The following is a 16,783-nucleotide window of genomic DNA, read 5'->3' as shown; positions in this document are numbered from 1 at the left end:
GTTTCAGGACTTACTTAAAGACAGAAAAAATTAAATTATATTTACTTCATTGAAGGTTGACTTTTGGATTCAAAGGACAAGTGAGGTATACCTTGATCAAAACCCAAAATAGATTGCCTGACGTGCAGCTCAGTCTTATTTAGGATGAATGTTGATCTTGTTATAATACTGTAATGCTGAGCCTGGGTCAAGAACCTGCAGGTTGCTGCCCAGACTTGAGAACTCTTCTCCTCCCCACTACTTTGTGAGCAGCATCATTAGGTCACGTAGGCTACGTTTGTACTACATTTGAAGGCTCTGCAGGGTACGAATAATTCTTGTTTAATTGCGTTGGAAGGTGCCTTGCTTGGCTCTTGGGCATTGTAAAGTAGTAACGATGCATGGGCTGGTCGTGTCGATGTCTACTGATGTTTGTAAATGTGAAATAATAAGCAATTTAAGAACTGCTGTGTGGTGCAGTAGAATTTTAAGCTGTTTGAATTTGTCTTTCAGAGAGGCATGCAATCATACCATATTTTCCAAAATTACGGTTTTATAGGGGATCAGGAAAAGGTTACCAAATGCATTATAGTTATGTGTATTATTTTAGTATTTGGGCAGGTTTTTTTAGGTTGCCGAAGGTGAAGAGCTTAGAGTTGTAATTTACTTCCATGTAAAAGCTGCTGGTTGGGGTTGTTCTAGTCTAGCACTAGTGATCTAGTGTTTAGTGTGTTTGGTCAGGCAAAATTAGTCAGTGTACTGGTCCACCATCTATGCTCACACAGATACTAAGTACAGCCTCTAGGCTTCATGTGAACAGTGGTTCTTTGACTTGATAAATTTGTCATGCTGATGACAAATGTATTTTTACAGTGTCTGTACTGGTATACTGCTAGAAATAACTGAGCTGAGAAGCTATTTAAAATACCACCTTCCTTTTGTGTACATCAGCAGGTTTTTGAAACTGGAAAATGGCTTTCAATTACAGTTGTAGTAGCACCCTATCAAGGAACAGATAGGTTTTTAGTAATGTTGATTATTTCCAGTGAGTGTTCGTAGCTCTTGAAACTGAGCAAAACAACAATCCTTGCTCTCTGCTTCATACCATATAAAAAGAATAGATAGCTGAAGTATTGGGATATAATAATAGGACAAAACCATCATGTGCATAAGACAGATGTTCTTAAGTACTGTTCTTTGTTCTTAAGCACAACATTGTGCTGTGTTTAATGAAAGTACATGAAATTAAGTTATATTGATTTTTTTTTTTGCATGGGTTTGCAGAATCGTGGTTTTAAAATATGCAATGTAATATTCTTTTTCTGGTAATTTTAACAAATTTGCCACAGACTAATTTGAGCGGTAATCATGACCAGAAATCAAAATAGCAGCCCCTGATTTTCTTCCAGGTTCATGAATGTAAGTTACATTTAGGATATTTGGGATACTCTTTATAAAAATATTAGAAAAATGTAATGTTTGAATTTCATTTATTGGTCAACTACAATTATTTACTGTAGCAGTTTCAATTAATCAAGTAATTTAATTTTATGTATCTTGTTCCCTGGCTCACTTGATAATTCCTTAGAAAACAAATACTAAAATACGGTTTCTAAGGGCAGATTAATTCTATAATCCTCCCCACAAAAAACTCAAACCAAACAGATGTCTAAGTACTTCCTAGTGCTATCTGTGAAGCAAAGTGGCTTTGTTTTCTGGAGAATGATGATAAAAGAAAGTTCGCAGATTTGCACTGGACATCCTACAGTTTGTGGCAATTCTTTTATTTCTGCTGGCCTTAGTTCCCATAAATTGGGCGTATCAATCCTTTTTATTGCTTGGAGATCATCACAAAATGAAGTCTTCTGCTCCAGATCTGCTATTCCAGCAGTAAATATTTTAATGGTAGTTATTTCTGAGTATCCTTTTAATAAAACCTTAGTGATTTATTTGGGTGGTAAATACAAGATGATGTTTGAAAATTGCACCAAAGGACACGCTCCTACTTGTTAGGCATAGCTGTTGGGGCACCTTGTGTGCTTGACTCCAAGTAGGCTCCTGGTACGAATGGTTCAGCTGAGTGAGGGAGATAGTTTCTCCTGGTTTTGTAAGGGGAGTTGTGGGGGCAGTTGTAGTATTTGTTCTACAGATAAAGACAGTTAATAAATAAGAGTTATTCTGATTAAAAAGAAAAGACAATACTTAACAGTTTTAGCAGGGACACCCCCATGCATAGGGGTGCATTCAGAGTTAGTGTCAATATGAAAATGTTTTATTTAGAAGGATTTGCAGGGGGTCAGCTGAAGCAATGATCTGCCATGTTGGTGTGTGGAGGGGTTGTTGGAGGCTGTGCAGCATAAAATTCTGCATAAGCACACTTTGAAAGTATCCTTGCATATTGGACTTGGGCTTTATTTGTGCAGGTTTTATTCTGATGTGCTTAATGCAACAGTTGAGAGGGATTCCTGTCTTTACAAACCTGTTGTAGCAAGTGAGTAGCATGGAGTATGTGTGCTTCTAGTAGTGTCTGAATAATCTGATACCACCCAGTGCATATAAATAGTACATAGAAGTATATAACTAACCTCTGATATTTGAGAAGATGAGTGGAATTGTTGGAAGACTGGAAAATGCACTGCACTTTAAACCTTTCTGAAGTGTAACCTGTTAACAGTAGGAAGTCTTGACAATGGTATTGGGATAATAATGTTTTTAATTAACTACTTTTAGAAACTAAATGCGTAACACTTCTCTGTGCTTTGTATCAATGTAAAGAGGGATGTAGAAATTTTTTCAGCATAGCAAAAGAAAGCTGTGATGGTCAGTAGCTGCATCTTGGGAGGCAGATTTGCTGTCTGGAAAGTTTTCCTAGCGTTTGCAACTTAACATCATTCACTAGCTGAATGTGTCTTACTTCTGTGAGGTATTGGTAACTTAGGGACTGATGCTGTCTTATGCTTGTCCTGTTCTGTCACGTCTGCCCATTCGCTTTTACTTTATGCCTTCATATACGTGCTGTGATGTCCATTCCAAGTGGTACGACTGTTAGGTGTCGGAGTAATAAAGAACAACTTGTGCATATCTTGTTCTGTTTTTTTAATGGTGACTGTCAAGCAGCAAGGAAGTTAAAAGATGCAAATCATCTTTGAAAGACCTGAGAACTTCTTGTCTTCTTGGCAAAAGAAATAGACAGTTGAATATTACAGTTTTTCCAAATTGTGTGTATTCTGTACAAATTTTACACAAACTATTGCATTCACAAACCTAAATCTTCAGGTAAATGCCAACTTCGCATTTGAAACTGAGGGTCTGTAAGCACTGGTGTTTCTTCCACTAGCAGAGGTATTTCAGGATGCTTACATTTTGATTGTGATATATCCGTTCCTTGTTTTGGGGGGAGTATAGTTGGCTGAATTGCTATCTAGGTTCACTTTCATCAGACTGGAAGTAAAGCTTCTGCTGAATCAAGTCTCTTCCAAAGAACTGCTTAGAAAGATTAGGCCAGATCTATGGATTACCTTCTTTGCTACACCCTATTGTTACAAGGCATTGTGGAGACAATGACAAATGTCTCGGTTTTGGATCATGTAACTGCATGTCATTCCTTCTGAAGAATAAATATCATTTTAAGGAATGAGACTGAAACCTAGGGAAACAACAGTGTACCCTACTGTCTGCCACAGACTCTACTTTATATTCTGAGTAGTTGTTTAGACCAAGATTTTTTTTAGAGGTGGCCAATAACTGCTACGGTTAATGGAACTTGTTAACGTAACTTGTGAAACTATATGATAAATCAGCTTCCAAGTACCTTGGAGTCCATAGCCTTTCCTAAAAGCAGAAGGAAATTTTGAGTACTCTGCGTTTTCTTCTACTTTTGCTTTCCTCCATCATAATGAAAAAAATTGTTAAATTAGTATCTTTATCTTATTAAATTTTAAATTTGTGGTTCATCATGGAAAATCTAGCCCAGTATTTGGCAGCTGTACTTGGCAAAGAAGAGAAAATGGGAGTGTTGTTTCTGAATAGTTTTATTCTGGTTCTTGTACTGTGTTATATAAATGCATCCTTGCATGAGCATGCGTGTGAGCTGGAAGCCTCTAGCTCTAGTACGTTACCTGGCTGATGGCAGGAGGAGGGAATATATAGGACATCCTCACTAAGAGAAGCTGCATCTTCAGTAAGTCAGAAAAACAGAAACAAGACTTGTTTTTAGGGTGTGGGGTTTTTGTTTGTATCTCTTTATTCAGAAAAGAAGCCACTGTGTTGTAGTAGCAACACATTAGTAAGTAGAAACTGACATTTGATCTGCAAAGTGTACAAGTAAGCTTTGTGGTTGTGAGGCCGAGACTGTGTGCAAATGCCAGTACTTATGCACGTACATGGCTTTTTGCATGCGAACTTTATATAGGAGGAGTGATATTGGCAAAATCTGTGCTTCCTGTTTGTAAGTAACTTTATTATGTATCACGTCATGAAAATACATCACATTACCATTACCTGAAATTAGAGGGCTATGAAATACATTGCCATAAGTTTTACGATTGTTTCAGTTATTAACCACTACTTGATGAATTACCATGTTAGTAGATTGGGATTGATGCTGTTGGCATGTTAAATTTAACTGTGAAATCTTTAAAAGATCTGAATGACTTAGAAGGTAAAACAAAGTAGTGGATGAAGTGTTTGGTGTCTTGGCTTGGATGCAGCTTGATGTCCTAAAGGAATGCATCATGAAACCACAACAGATCAACCCAGATTTACATGAGTGACGTATAAGAGCCCTGAAGCTAAGGCAACATAGTGGTTGAATTAGCTGCTGCATTTAGAGAGACTTCTCCCTCCAGGTCAGACTTCTAAGCACTGATGGGCTTGTGTGGGGAACTAGCAGTTATAGATTGAAGTATGCCTACCTTGTGGAGGAAAAGAAATCTTAGAGCTTCAGAACTTTTACCTTTGACAAGTGTGACTGATTTTCTTTTAGGGGGGGAAAAAAAGGGAAACACTATGAACAATAATGGAAAAACTGGAAGAATTTCCATTAGTGGTGCTTCGGTCAAGGACCTGCCAATCTTCCCAGAAATATCTGTTCAAAATCTGAAACGTTTTGTTGCTGCGGGGCTGATATGTACCTTATGTATTGCCCACCCTCATACAATACCTGGCTTGTTCTTTTAGTAAATAATAACTGTACTGTAGTGTGATGCTCATAAATAGGACAATTTTGCAAACATTTGTGTGTGCAGGTGCAAAAGTACAGCATTTGTGATCTTTTCTCTAAATACCTTATTTTTAAAATATTGTCTTATTTTTAATAAGCTGATAGTATAGGTAAATAAATGTCAGATTAAAGACAAGATGTAGTGGATGAACAAAAGCATTACTCCTTTTGAGTAATCATTATGTGTTTAATATAGTTTTGTTTTCACATGATGCAGAAAAATAGTTATTAAACAAAAGAATACAGTAATGTGAAGAGTATCTTATTCTAGGGATTTGTATCGTGACAAAGATGTTACAAAGAGATACTGGAGACCTTTTAAAAATATGTTCTACAATTTATGTTTTTAACTGGTACCCTCACATAAGATGTTGAGGAGTTCCAGCAACTATTTTATTAATGTTAGTATTGTTTGCAGTTCTTATTTATGAATGCTTCGATATTTCAGTAACCTGATATCTCCATTTTTGTTTCTCAGCATGATGTATCACAGACTTTGCTCAAAGCAACTCTGGACAGTGTGGTTGAAGAGTGTGTCAGCTTTGTAGGAGTTGATATTAACATCTGCTCAGAAATACTATTAAGGTGAGTCAAACATTTTCCTATTCCAGTAATTACATGGCTCTGGATCACAGAGTCTCTGTTTAGTCTGCCATCTGACTCAAGCTCAGCTGGAGCAAATGGCTCTTGTGTTAAACTTCCAATTACATGAAAATGACACATTAAGACAGTATTTCACTGGATCATTAAGAGTCAGTTTTTAAGGGTATGTGTGATTCTCCAGGGTAAAACTATTCTTCAGAGAAAAACAGATATTTAAAAATTTTGAGCCAACACTGCCGTTCTAGAAAAACTTGATATAATAAATCTGTATTTTTACACTGAGAAAGGGGTTTTCAAATGTACTTTCTGTCTCTTAGAAGGTATTTTTATAGGTACTGCTAAGTGGAACAGGTTGTAAAAGTTGGGCAAGGAAAGGAGAAAAGGAAAGATTTAAGGGGAAACTGCTGAAAAATTTATCCTTTTTTTACTGATTTTTTTTTTTAAAGTAATTATGCCATATTTACTTGGAAAATGTTCTGGATTTTATTTCTCTTGGTTAGAAATTAAAAGCTTATTCTCTCTCTTGAGTGTATAGAATTCAGAATCGTTTAGCTGAACAGCCTCTTGGAAGAGCAGAAGTGTTGCTGTCATCCTCTGTAGTACGAGGGGAAGAAAAAGAATGTCCATAATCTTGGTAGTGACAATTATATTAGGTATCAAAATTAGGAAATATGTATTCTTGCTAGCTCTGGTTTTCATTTTTTAACCCCTTGTAATCACTCTTGAAAATGTCTTTCCATATTTTGGAAGAGGCTCTCTTTCTGTTCTTTTTGTTTTTCCCCTTTCTCTTCCATATTCTTTTTCTGTGTATCCAATCCTTAGCTTGACTCCTGATTTACCTTCTGTCTTACCTTCTTTCAGATTTAGGTCAGCTATTAGTAAGAAAGCAAGTCGTACCTCTTGGTAAATGAGGCTGACCAGCTTTCATTCCATGAATAAAAGTCTACCTGAGCAAGTGCAGTGGGTGAGCACTGTCAGCCTTCTGCAGGGTACAGCTGTGTTGTGCAGTTCAGCAGAGGGCACCAGGCTGAGGTGCTGCTGTGTCTCCACAAAACTATGAACATGGAGTGACACTGTCCAGTCATGCTTACAGGTGGTAACCACGTTGGCTAAGTAGTTTGTCTGGTCCAGTTAACCTGGCTTATGTGATGCTCGTATGCATGTGCTGCATCGAGTTCTGGATCTAACTTGATCCTCAGCGGTTCAATTCCGCTGTTCTGTGTAGATGCGGTCTAAGTTTCCCTCAGATGTACAGTGTATGAAATTGTCCACCCTAGCCAGAATATACCATGAACAGGGCTTTCTGCTCGTGCTTTCTGATGCATCAAATACACTTGTTGACACATATTAAACGTGGAAGGGGTGACAACGCTACAGTACTTGCATTACTGCTGAGTATCGTACTTGAAAGACTTGAGATCATCAGTGGAAAATTCTGTGAACTCAGTGTCATGTTCCTTTGTCGGTGTAAATAAGCTGGATTTCATAATGTTTGTAAGAAATTTTTGGAGAAGATTCCATTCCTAATGATTAATATTTTGTCTGTGGTGAGAGATGTGTGTCTCCAATTTAATTCTGAGGTTTCACCAACTTTGGATTTTTTTTTTTTTAACTTTTGAGGATGAGAATAATGGAAAGATTCCCACCCCACCCCGATTTTTAACTATGCTTGCCAGGTTTGCTGGTGTTGTTTTTCTAGAATCAGCCCATGCCATTCCACAAACAGGTCTCTGCTGCCATTGACTTAAAGCAATGGCATCTGATATATAGAGCCAGATGGGTGACATTTCCTTCTCTAGTGCCAGGAGTAACTGCCCACCACAGTTCTTTTCCCGCTTTCATGATTAACGTGCCCCATACACAGAAAGTTGTACTCACATGTACATACAGAAAATGTGCAGCAAACCCACTGCTTCCTGAAGCAATTTGGCTAACTGCGGTTGCACTTCACAGGTAAGTTCTTTGCCAGATCTGAGTTGCTCTCAGAACAACTCATGCAGCCTGTTCCCAGCTGCTCTTTTATCTCAAGAGCAGCTGAGAGAAAAGGAACAAGCTGTGTGAATCTGTTAAATTGTGTGAGGAAGGCAGGCTGCTCCCAGCCACTCTCCTTCTGGATAGCAGACGTCAGCCCTTCGTATTGGGGCAAGGTGTTGCGGTACCATTGGAAGAGAATAGCTGAGAGGCGGCTGTTCTCACAGGAACAATTTATCTGTCCTGAACCCTCCTCCAACATTGTTTCCTGAAGAGGGCAGCTGGGGGCAGGCCATAAGACATGACAAATTGAATTGGCATTACAGAAATAGCCAGCAGATCATAAATTACACATCCCTGGCTTACTAGTTAGGTATGTGCAGAACCATATTGCTGTACCCAGTTTTGTTGACTTGAGTGGATTCCTTCCATAGAACTAAGAGAAGGGATCCTTTTTCAGATGATGCCTTTGGTCTGGGAGTCTATTTGCAAATTTCTTAGCTGTTTTTAAGTTTTGTAAACCAGATTTTCTACGGTAATGTGTATCCTTGTAATGGATAGCACTTGTATTAATGACTGTTCAATGGTAATAAATGTATTCTGTAAACTTTTCTCTTAGACACATTGCAGGACTGAATGCTAACAGGGCTAAAAATATAATTGAATGGCGAGAGAAGAATGGACCATTTATAAACCGAGAACAGCTCAAGGAAGTTAAAGGTCTGGGTCCCAAATCCTTCCAACAGTGTGCTGGCTTCATCAGATTCAACCAAGAATATATAAAGACCTTCTGCAGGTAATAGAGATGTTACCTCTCTTGACTAAATTATCCAAAATAGCATGAGAAGATTTTTTCCCCTTTTCTGTTTTGTATTCAGGCTTGAGGAATCCTAGGCCTTTGCGCTCTGAAAGACATCTTAACAAATAAACTTTTTGAGGTCAATAGTTGAAGGTAGTTCTTCCTCTGAATAATCATGGCTTATTAGCCGAGTGCTCTAAGTCAGGGTTTCGATAAGTATGTAAGTTTAATCCTGCCACTGAATTAGTAGAAGAAATTTGGCATGCGGTAGTGTCGTGAACTGAGATACTAAAACCTTAGTCTTGTGTTTCAGGCATAATTTAGAGATATATGTAAGTTCATTTTAATGTGGTAAAGATTACTCTGCAGAACGTCATGGTAGTAAACTAGAGTGGATTTTCGGAGAGTTTCAGTTCTATTACCTGGAGAGAGAAAGTTGAATAGCTGCCTGGATCAAACTCTGTGTTATACTCTGTGCCTAGCAAGCATGATGTGACTGCCTTCTGTCTCAAATATGTGAGGCACTTTCCCAAGTCCAGTTTGTCAACAGTGGGTCATCCTTTTCCCTGCCATCTCAATCCCTATTTCTGTACCAAGCCTTTCCCTCTTGCAACCATTCATTGTGCTCCTCTTGACCTGGAATACTTCCTCTCCACAACTGAAAGTGCCCTTTCTAGGGCAATGTCTCTTCTCCTGCCTTTCCCATTTCTCCTTCCAACATAAAGAACTAAGAAAGGGCGCAGTGGTAGCGCCATCCCCACCCTTTTGCCACTGACTCTTCTCAAAAAATATTTTCCTGGGAAGCACATGCTATTTTTTAGCCAACCCAATGCTCAGAAGCAATACTGTATTCCCAGTTGCTGCTGGCCAAACAGCATACACGTAACTTCCAGGCAGGAGGTAGGCACATTAGGACTGGCTTACTGCCCGGGTGGAAGGTATACAGATTGGTTGCCCATCTGGCAGGGAGGCACGTGCTGCAGGCCAAATGGTGCACACTGTAAGCACCAGAAGACCAAAGAAATTGCTTTCAAGGCTGTAGATGATTGATAGGTCTTACGTTGTACAGATCTGTTCTAGTGAATGCTGCAATACAACAGAGGAAGAAAAGGCTGATGCCTCCCCGCCGCCCCCCACCCCCCCCCCCCGAAGTTCACTGGTGAAATGTTTAAGAACACTTTTTTTTTTTTTTCCTTGCTGGAGCATGCTTCTGATGTTAGTCAGATTCCATAAAACTTGAGAACACTGTATAACCTGAGAAATCTGCTATAGCTTTGGAGTTTGAGGCCAAAATAAAGTTCTAACACCATCGCCTCCACAACATTTCTTGTGGGCCTAGGTGGCAAAACCAAACATTTTTGAAATAGACTTTGAGAAGGTTTCATTTTTGTCCTTTCTAATCATGTTGATGGCTACAGAGTGCTGTGTGAATTAGTTTTTGTGCTTTGTACTTGGAAGTTAACAAATAGAGGTTATTTTAAAAACTGATATGGAAAGAGAAAGTTATGTCTGCATTTCTGCCAATCGTTGATGCGTAGTAGAGCCCAAAGTGTGAGTGCTAGTTCCGGGTCTTTCAGTGTGTTCTCTTTTGTCCTGCAAAAGCAGGAACTGCTTGTGATTTAGGAAACAAAAACAAACAAACAAAGAGGCAAGAAAGGAGCCTTTGCCAGTAGGAGTCATTTGTTGCCTTTACTGTATCCTGAGCATTTTTTTTACTTAAGGGAAACTTTAAGGGAAGAAGTGTGCCAGTTGTAAATATGCTACACACACAAAGATAGATCTCTTTCTCTTCTGTCTTCTGTAAAGTCCTCCTACCAATGTGGGCGATCTGTCCATGGGTGTCTTTGAGACTTTGGAGCCTTTTCATTATCCAGCCAATTAAAGAAGAAAAAAAAAAAAAAAGCCCAGTCCAAATGCTAACTGAAGCTAACTGATTAGGAGTCAGTAATGTATTCACTAAGTTTTAAGGAAAGCTGTATTAAGGTACTTTTGCAAAAATGGTTTGTAAATTCTGAAATAGTGGTAGACTTGACCTTTAGCTTTTTTCTATTCTAAGCAAATGTTGGTCTGAGTTCTTCTGATTTGAAATTTTTCGTATTTTGACCTGGCCCATGTTTGAGCAGAATTCTTCAGAAATTTAAGTATAGGAAGTCACTAAATGTGGTTTAAGTTCTGATGTTTAAGCATTCACATACTTCCCTTGTTCTGTACATATGCTTGAGATGCAATTGGCTTACCTAAAGATGGTATGAATAGGAAATTTTGTTTATAAATTTTTCAAATTTAAAATGATGCAGACTATTAATCGACAGTTAAGTATGAAAGTGTCCTCACAAGATCTTTATCAAGTAGGTAAATGCAATTGTCCCCATTTTACAGACAGAAGATGCTATCCAGATTGCAAACTATACAATAGGTTGTGTAGTGTTTTCTTTATATTTTTGTCATCACAAAGAAATTTTGATGAAGCACAGAATCTCTTCCCAATGTTTGTTTCTATTTTAAATTAATTTATGCATACATTGATATCCTATAATTGTGTTGTTAAGATTCACCCACAGTGACCTTTTAGGGGTTTTGTACTTTTTTTTTTTTAAAGAATGAACATTATATAAAAGTCTGATTGCGTTTTTCACGTGTGAGCACTGGGCTAGGATCTTGTTCATTGAGAATGATGTCCATTTTTGATTTCTCACAGTAGTAAGAAAACTGAACTTGGAAGTCATGCGCTTTCGACTAAAGCAGGTACACAGGGTAAAAAGAAGAGCAAACCAACACTGTGTGCCTCGCAACAGCCCAATCCTTTGGACCAAACTTGTATTCATCCAGAGTCTTATGACATTGCAATGAGGTAAGCAGTGGGAAAGCTTTTTGAACCATTGACGCTGTCAATTTTTAAAATGAAAGTACTGATTTTTTCTGACAACAGCCTGCTCAGCCTTTTGAGACAGGAATACTTATATTAATTTGATGCTTTCTCCCCTTTCTTCAAGAAAAAGGTATGCTTCAGAAGTTCTTTACAAGTGAAGGGTTTCAATTGGTGTGTTTTGCCTCTTATGTGCATGCAAGTTTTTTAGTTTTAGTCTTTGGGGTTTTTTTTGGTTTCATGTTGTTTTTCAGTGAGGAAATCAGTGAATTTTCAAAACTTCACCAGAGTTTCCTCCCATGACCCTGTCTTTTTCATATCACCGGTTTGCACCTCATTGAGGCCACTTTTCTCGATTTCCTTCTGTTTGCCAACTCTCCTTGTGCCACACATCACTTTGTTTGGACTTTCAGTCCACAAAGTGTGGAGACGAATCATTTGTTCTAAAAATGTCTAAAAGCTGATTTTTTTTTTTCTTCTACCTTGCCCCCATATATTGTGTAAAAGGCCATAACTCAAACATAACTTTATTTGTTCTTAAAAATCATCTAATTGAAATGCCATGCAAATTTTCAGTCAGCGGTAGTTTAATACCTCTGCATCATTAAGAACTGCTTTTACATTGTTCCTTATGTTAAGCGTGTGCCAAACAGACTTTCTGTGTAGTGAATTTTGACCACCAGAATTTGTTTATTTGTGTGTTTGAGTGTGCGCACAAGTGCATGGACATACGTGAGCCTGTGTCATTATTAAGAGCCTTTAAAATTAAATTCTGATATTGCAAATCTAATTAAGATATATATATTAATTTCCCGAATACATGAACACCATGGTGGTTTTACTAAGTGACCTTTGGCTAAAAGAAGAGAATGGTTTTTGTATAGGTCAGAAAACAGTAATTAGGAATCCATGTGTGCCTCTGGTTAGGGGATACTGCAGCTGGTAAAAGCTAGTATAAGCTGTGATCCTTTCTATCATGAGCCCTGGTTGAAACTGGACTCTGCTTGTCCTCTTGAGAAAACATTATCTCTTACCATAAACCAGTACATATTTATTGTTTTTAAGTGATTTGCAGTGAACAGGTTCTTCTCTTAAAACGTGCTGGAGCTAATTTCAGCAGTAGCTAGATGCTTTAGGATTCTTATGATCTCTGTTGAGAATATTATTCCTGGAGAAACAGTCATGCTTCCTATTTTATACACAAAACCATCTTTAAGCCTCAGAGAGATATACTGAATTTCTGAATTCATGAAGTTTGAGTTTCTTACCTAAAAAAGTCTTACAGGACCTTGCATTTTTAGGACACCTTTTCTACAGTGTGTGCTTTGTTCTCTCTCCGGTGGAGATAATTGCATATACAACTTCCTATGCATAGGTCTTTGTGCTTTCCTTCTGCTAGGCATGCAGTGCACTTTTGTTTCCATCCTCTCCCTGACACAGTTCATTCTTCTTTGTACCTGATTCTAGGGCCACCATGCAATTGCCTGCTAGAGTCCATGCTTTTTGTGCAGTGTGTGGATAACTTTGGTTTCTCCTTTTCCACGACCATTTCCCTTTTCTTTTTCTTATGCATCAGCATTTGTTACTAGTTCTCTGCCCTATGCATAGCTGTGGAAAAAATCAGACAAGGGCCTGATCTTAATGATCTTACATTTGGTAGGTGGCTTATAGGGTGAGGAAGCTTGATCACCCCTACTGGAGATTATTCAGAGTGAGTCAATGTTTTTTGTTTTGTGTTTTGTTTTTTTTTTTTTTTAAAGTTGATCTTCAATATTGTATTTCATTAAATTCAAATATCAAGTAGTCAGGATTTGTTTAATAGTCCATTTAGCTTTCCAGCCCTGGTACACTAATAAAATAATCAGTAAAAGTGTTCACAGTGTTACCGGCTTCGCTTAAAGGCTGATGTGGAAAGATTGCTTCAGGGAGCAGAGAAGTATAGCCAGTTAATGGTGGAATACTACAGGAATTTTATTTACACACAATACCATCACAAAAGTTGGTCAGAAAATAAAGAATTGTGACTTTGTTTCCAGAGCAGCACAGATTACTTTTATATCTGAAGTGGTAAGTGGGATTATTACTGCATAGGGTAGCTCAGATATTCACATACAGTTGAAATTCTGGACACAATTTCAGTAGGTATCACAAATCATATAATTGTGATTTGGAATTTGGCTGGGAGCCCAGAATGAGCACTATTTAAAAAAAAAAAAAATTTTAAAAAAATTAACAAGCACAAGTTTTACATCTCAACCAAAAGAGTGTGGTTTGAGTCACAGGCTTATGCATGATTCAGAGAGGAGGCTGCCACCTATTGCACAGCCAACACTGCTTAGAAGGTACCTTGCTGATTCTTAAAATGTGCTTAGGGTCAAACTTGTTGGACTTCGAGAACTGCGAAGCCATTGCAGAAGTATGACTTGGCTACAGACCAGTGCTACCTATCACATCATTTCTCTTTGGCGAATGCAATTAAAGTAAGTTTCTAGCTGTGCCATTGTCTGTTCTGTTTCTCACCAAACACTTTGTCTTTCTAGACTGAATTTTCAGGTGAAGTATTTAGATCCAAGTGTGTGTTGTAGGTATTGTACTGTACAGGGTTTTTTTATGCAAAAGAAAATCAGTTGATATCAAAACAAATATAAAAACACAATAACAGTATCTGATAATGGAACACCAAAACTAATAAGCGTAGCATCTATCTCTGTAACTGAATCAGTCTTTTCTGTTTTCTTTGGGCTTTTTCTCTGTTGTCTTCTTACATTTATGAGTATCTCTACACATAGTTTAATGTGGGGAAAAAAAAGTCTCCAAGTGCTTTCTGTGCTTTCTGTGAATGTACTCTATGTTCAACAGTATTTTTCTTTTTCTTGCAATCAAAAGATAGTTTCCGTGAAAGCTCATTAAATATAAAGGTGATAACTTTTATGGTATAGATTGTATTAACATGTGCTAGCTTGATATCACAAAAAGGTGTGGAGAAGGGGGCAAACATCTCTAATGTTTTTTCATTGCAGATAGATGTTTGAAGAAAAGAAAATACAGCTCTGCAGCAAAGTGACAAAATCCAAGAAGTATAGTGTTAAAAATTGATACTGATGACATAAGGGCTAAATATAAACCAGACATCTTCCCCTCAAGCTACTAATGCTATAATTTAGCAATGATTATATATTTAAAATGACTTTTCAAAAAAAGTGTATGAGCTGTTAACCTTCTTGGAACTTATGGAAACAGCTTTCCAAACCGATTTGCTGCCTAAATATGAATTAAGAAAAAATTCTACTAGGAATTCAGACTGCATGGAGGATTCAGCCCAAAGCTTATCAGGGCTGTTGATGAGTTTTGCTGACTTTGATAGACAGTGGATGGGACTGGGCTTGTCATTCCCTTTTGCTGAGCCTATGTTTATGAGAAAGCTTCTGAGAGCCTGAAGATCACATCATGTTCATGTTGTTGATTTGAGGTGTCTTAGTGAAATCAACCAATATCCAAAGGACTTTTTAACATGTTAGAACTAAACTAGGTTTAAAACCTAATTGATAATTCTTATAATTTAAATTAATGTGCACGAGAAAAATTGAGACTGTTAGAAGTGGGCTAGAATCAGTATTTAATACATATATTTTTAAACAAAATACGTTTTAGAGGAGCTCTGTTGCTTTGCTGCTTTCTAAGTATTTCTTTCTTCTTTTTCTGTGCTTACACAGAACTTTGTCAGGGACGATGGCAAGCTCACAGGTGGATCTGTGCTACCAAAGGGCAGAATTGATTCAAGGCATCAAAATACAGTCTTACATACCTCTTACCACAGAAATTAAAATGAATGGAATAGATGCTGCATAAATGAGTCATAAAGGTTTCCTCATGCAATGTCTACCACATCTTGCCATGAGAAAGTAGTTTGTGAAAATTTTATTGGATTAAAAGTTTTCATGAGAAATTACATTTATTTTTAAACAAAATAAGCTGGTGACTTTTATCCACTGCTTCTATCCAAATTACCCAAAAACAGCAGTCCACATTACAGATTTATGACATACAAAATTATCAGTTTTTAAAACAATGTTTTTGAGGGATAGAAGTTCACCAAAATTGGAGACCACTAATTTTCTTTTTCTGAACTATTTTGTAGCTTGAAAGGCCAATCCATTTAAAAAAAAAAAAAAAAAAAAGAAAAAAATGGTTAAAAGAATTGCTCCCAAGTGGTGACTTTGGTTGCCAAGCTTTAGGCTGGAGCCAATTTTTATGGCTGAATTAGAAACCCCTGAAAAATAGGGGTTTTTATAATGGGAACACTGATGTAATCTTTACTACAGTGGCACAAATGGTGCTGGTATGATTGATTTATGGCATTTAAACATCTTAACTTAAAATCTGTACAATTTCTGTAAAATAATTGGAAAACATCCTACTGGTGATTTAACACACTCTGCAGATGACCAAAACATTTTTGTTCATGGTTTCCACACTGTAAAAGCTTGGCTTTGTCATGTGCAGTGATCAAGCTTACAAACACCTCTAAATATTATGAATCAGAATTTCGTAAAAGTTAAATAAATAAAAAAAACCCTCTGTAGGCAGCATATTTTCCTGCAAAGCAGAGCTGTGTTTTAAGTTTCTGAAAAGTCTATATGTGAAAACCAGTTTATGGTGGCAGAATCTTCCACACACAATTAATACAACATGTAGAGCATATCCAGTTTCTTGGTACGTATTGTAAAAGAACTGGTAGGAAAACCAAGGAAACATTTAGGAAGTCCCAAGAAGTTACAACCAGGTTATGCTTATAAACCTAAATGCTGGAAAGAAAACGCAATGTTTTTTCTTTGTTGTATCAGTCTGCTGGGTGTAGTTGGTTTCGTATGACTGAATCTTAACATTTACTGATTTTTATTTAAATCTCATAAAAATGCTCTTTGCTAAAGGTTGGCACTCAGAATGTGTATTTGCTGCTCACAGATTGCAGCATCTGGCAGACAGGTTGTATTTCAGTCTGACTTATAAATATTGGTAAAATATTTCTAAAAGTTGTGATTTAGCATAATGCAGGTGAGGATCTTCCTTGGCTAATCACCCAGGTTTAGGACCTTGCCTGGTAGAGGATAGTACTTCTTACTGCAGTTGATTATGCCTTAAGAGAAGTTTTTGATGTACTGAGCAGAGTGACTTGCAGTGAAGATTCATGTATTCACTGTGTATTGATAATGCTGCTTGATATCCCCAGAAGGACTTCAAAATCCCAAGAGGATTCAGCAAAGCACTTGTTCATGTGCTTATTCTTCACCAAAGTAAAACATTTGGATTTGATGCTCATTTCAGCAAAGCATTTCTGTTGATA

General features: G+C 37.4%; 1 protein-coding gene across 1 annotated transcript in view; it reads left to right on the top strand.

Annotated features, from left to right (window-relative positions):
* SRBD1 (S1 RNA binding domain 1) overlaps window positions 1–16,783 on the top strand; it is a 135,019-nt gene that overhangs the window by 107,733 nt on the left and 10,503 nt on the right. The window contains exons 19-21 of the mRNA XM_050894954.1: window positions 5,679–5,785; window positions 8,394–8,570; window positions 11,272–11,424. Coding sequence (XP_050750911.1) covers window positions 5,679–5,785; window positions 8,394–8,570; window positions 11,272–11,424 — 437 coding nt within the window. The remainder of the gene's footprint in view (window positions 1–5,678; window positions 5,786–8,393; window positions 8,571–11,271; window positions 11,425–16,783) is intronic.

The sequence above is a fragment of the Gymnogyps californianus genome, chromosome 3, assembly GCF_018139145.2.
Source record: "Gymnogyps californianus isolate 813 chromosome 3, ASM1813914v2, whole genome shotgun sequence".
NCBI classification, from domain to species: Eukaryota; Metazoa; Chordata; class Aves; order Accipitriformes; family Cathartidae; genus Gymnogyps; species Gymnogyps californianus.
This window is presented reverse-complemented; position numbering and strand designations above follow the sequence as displayed.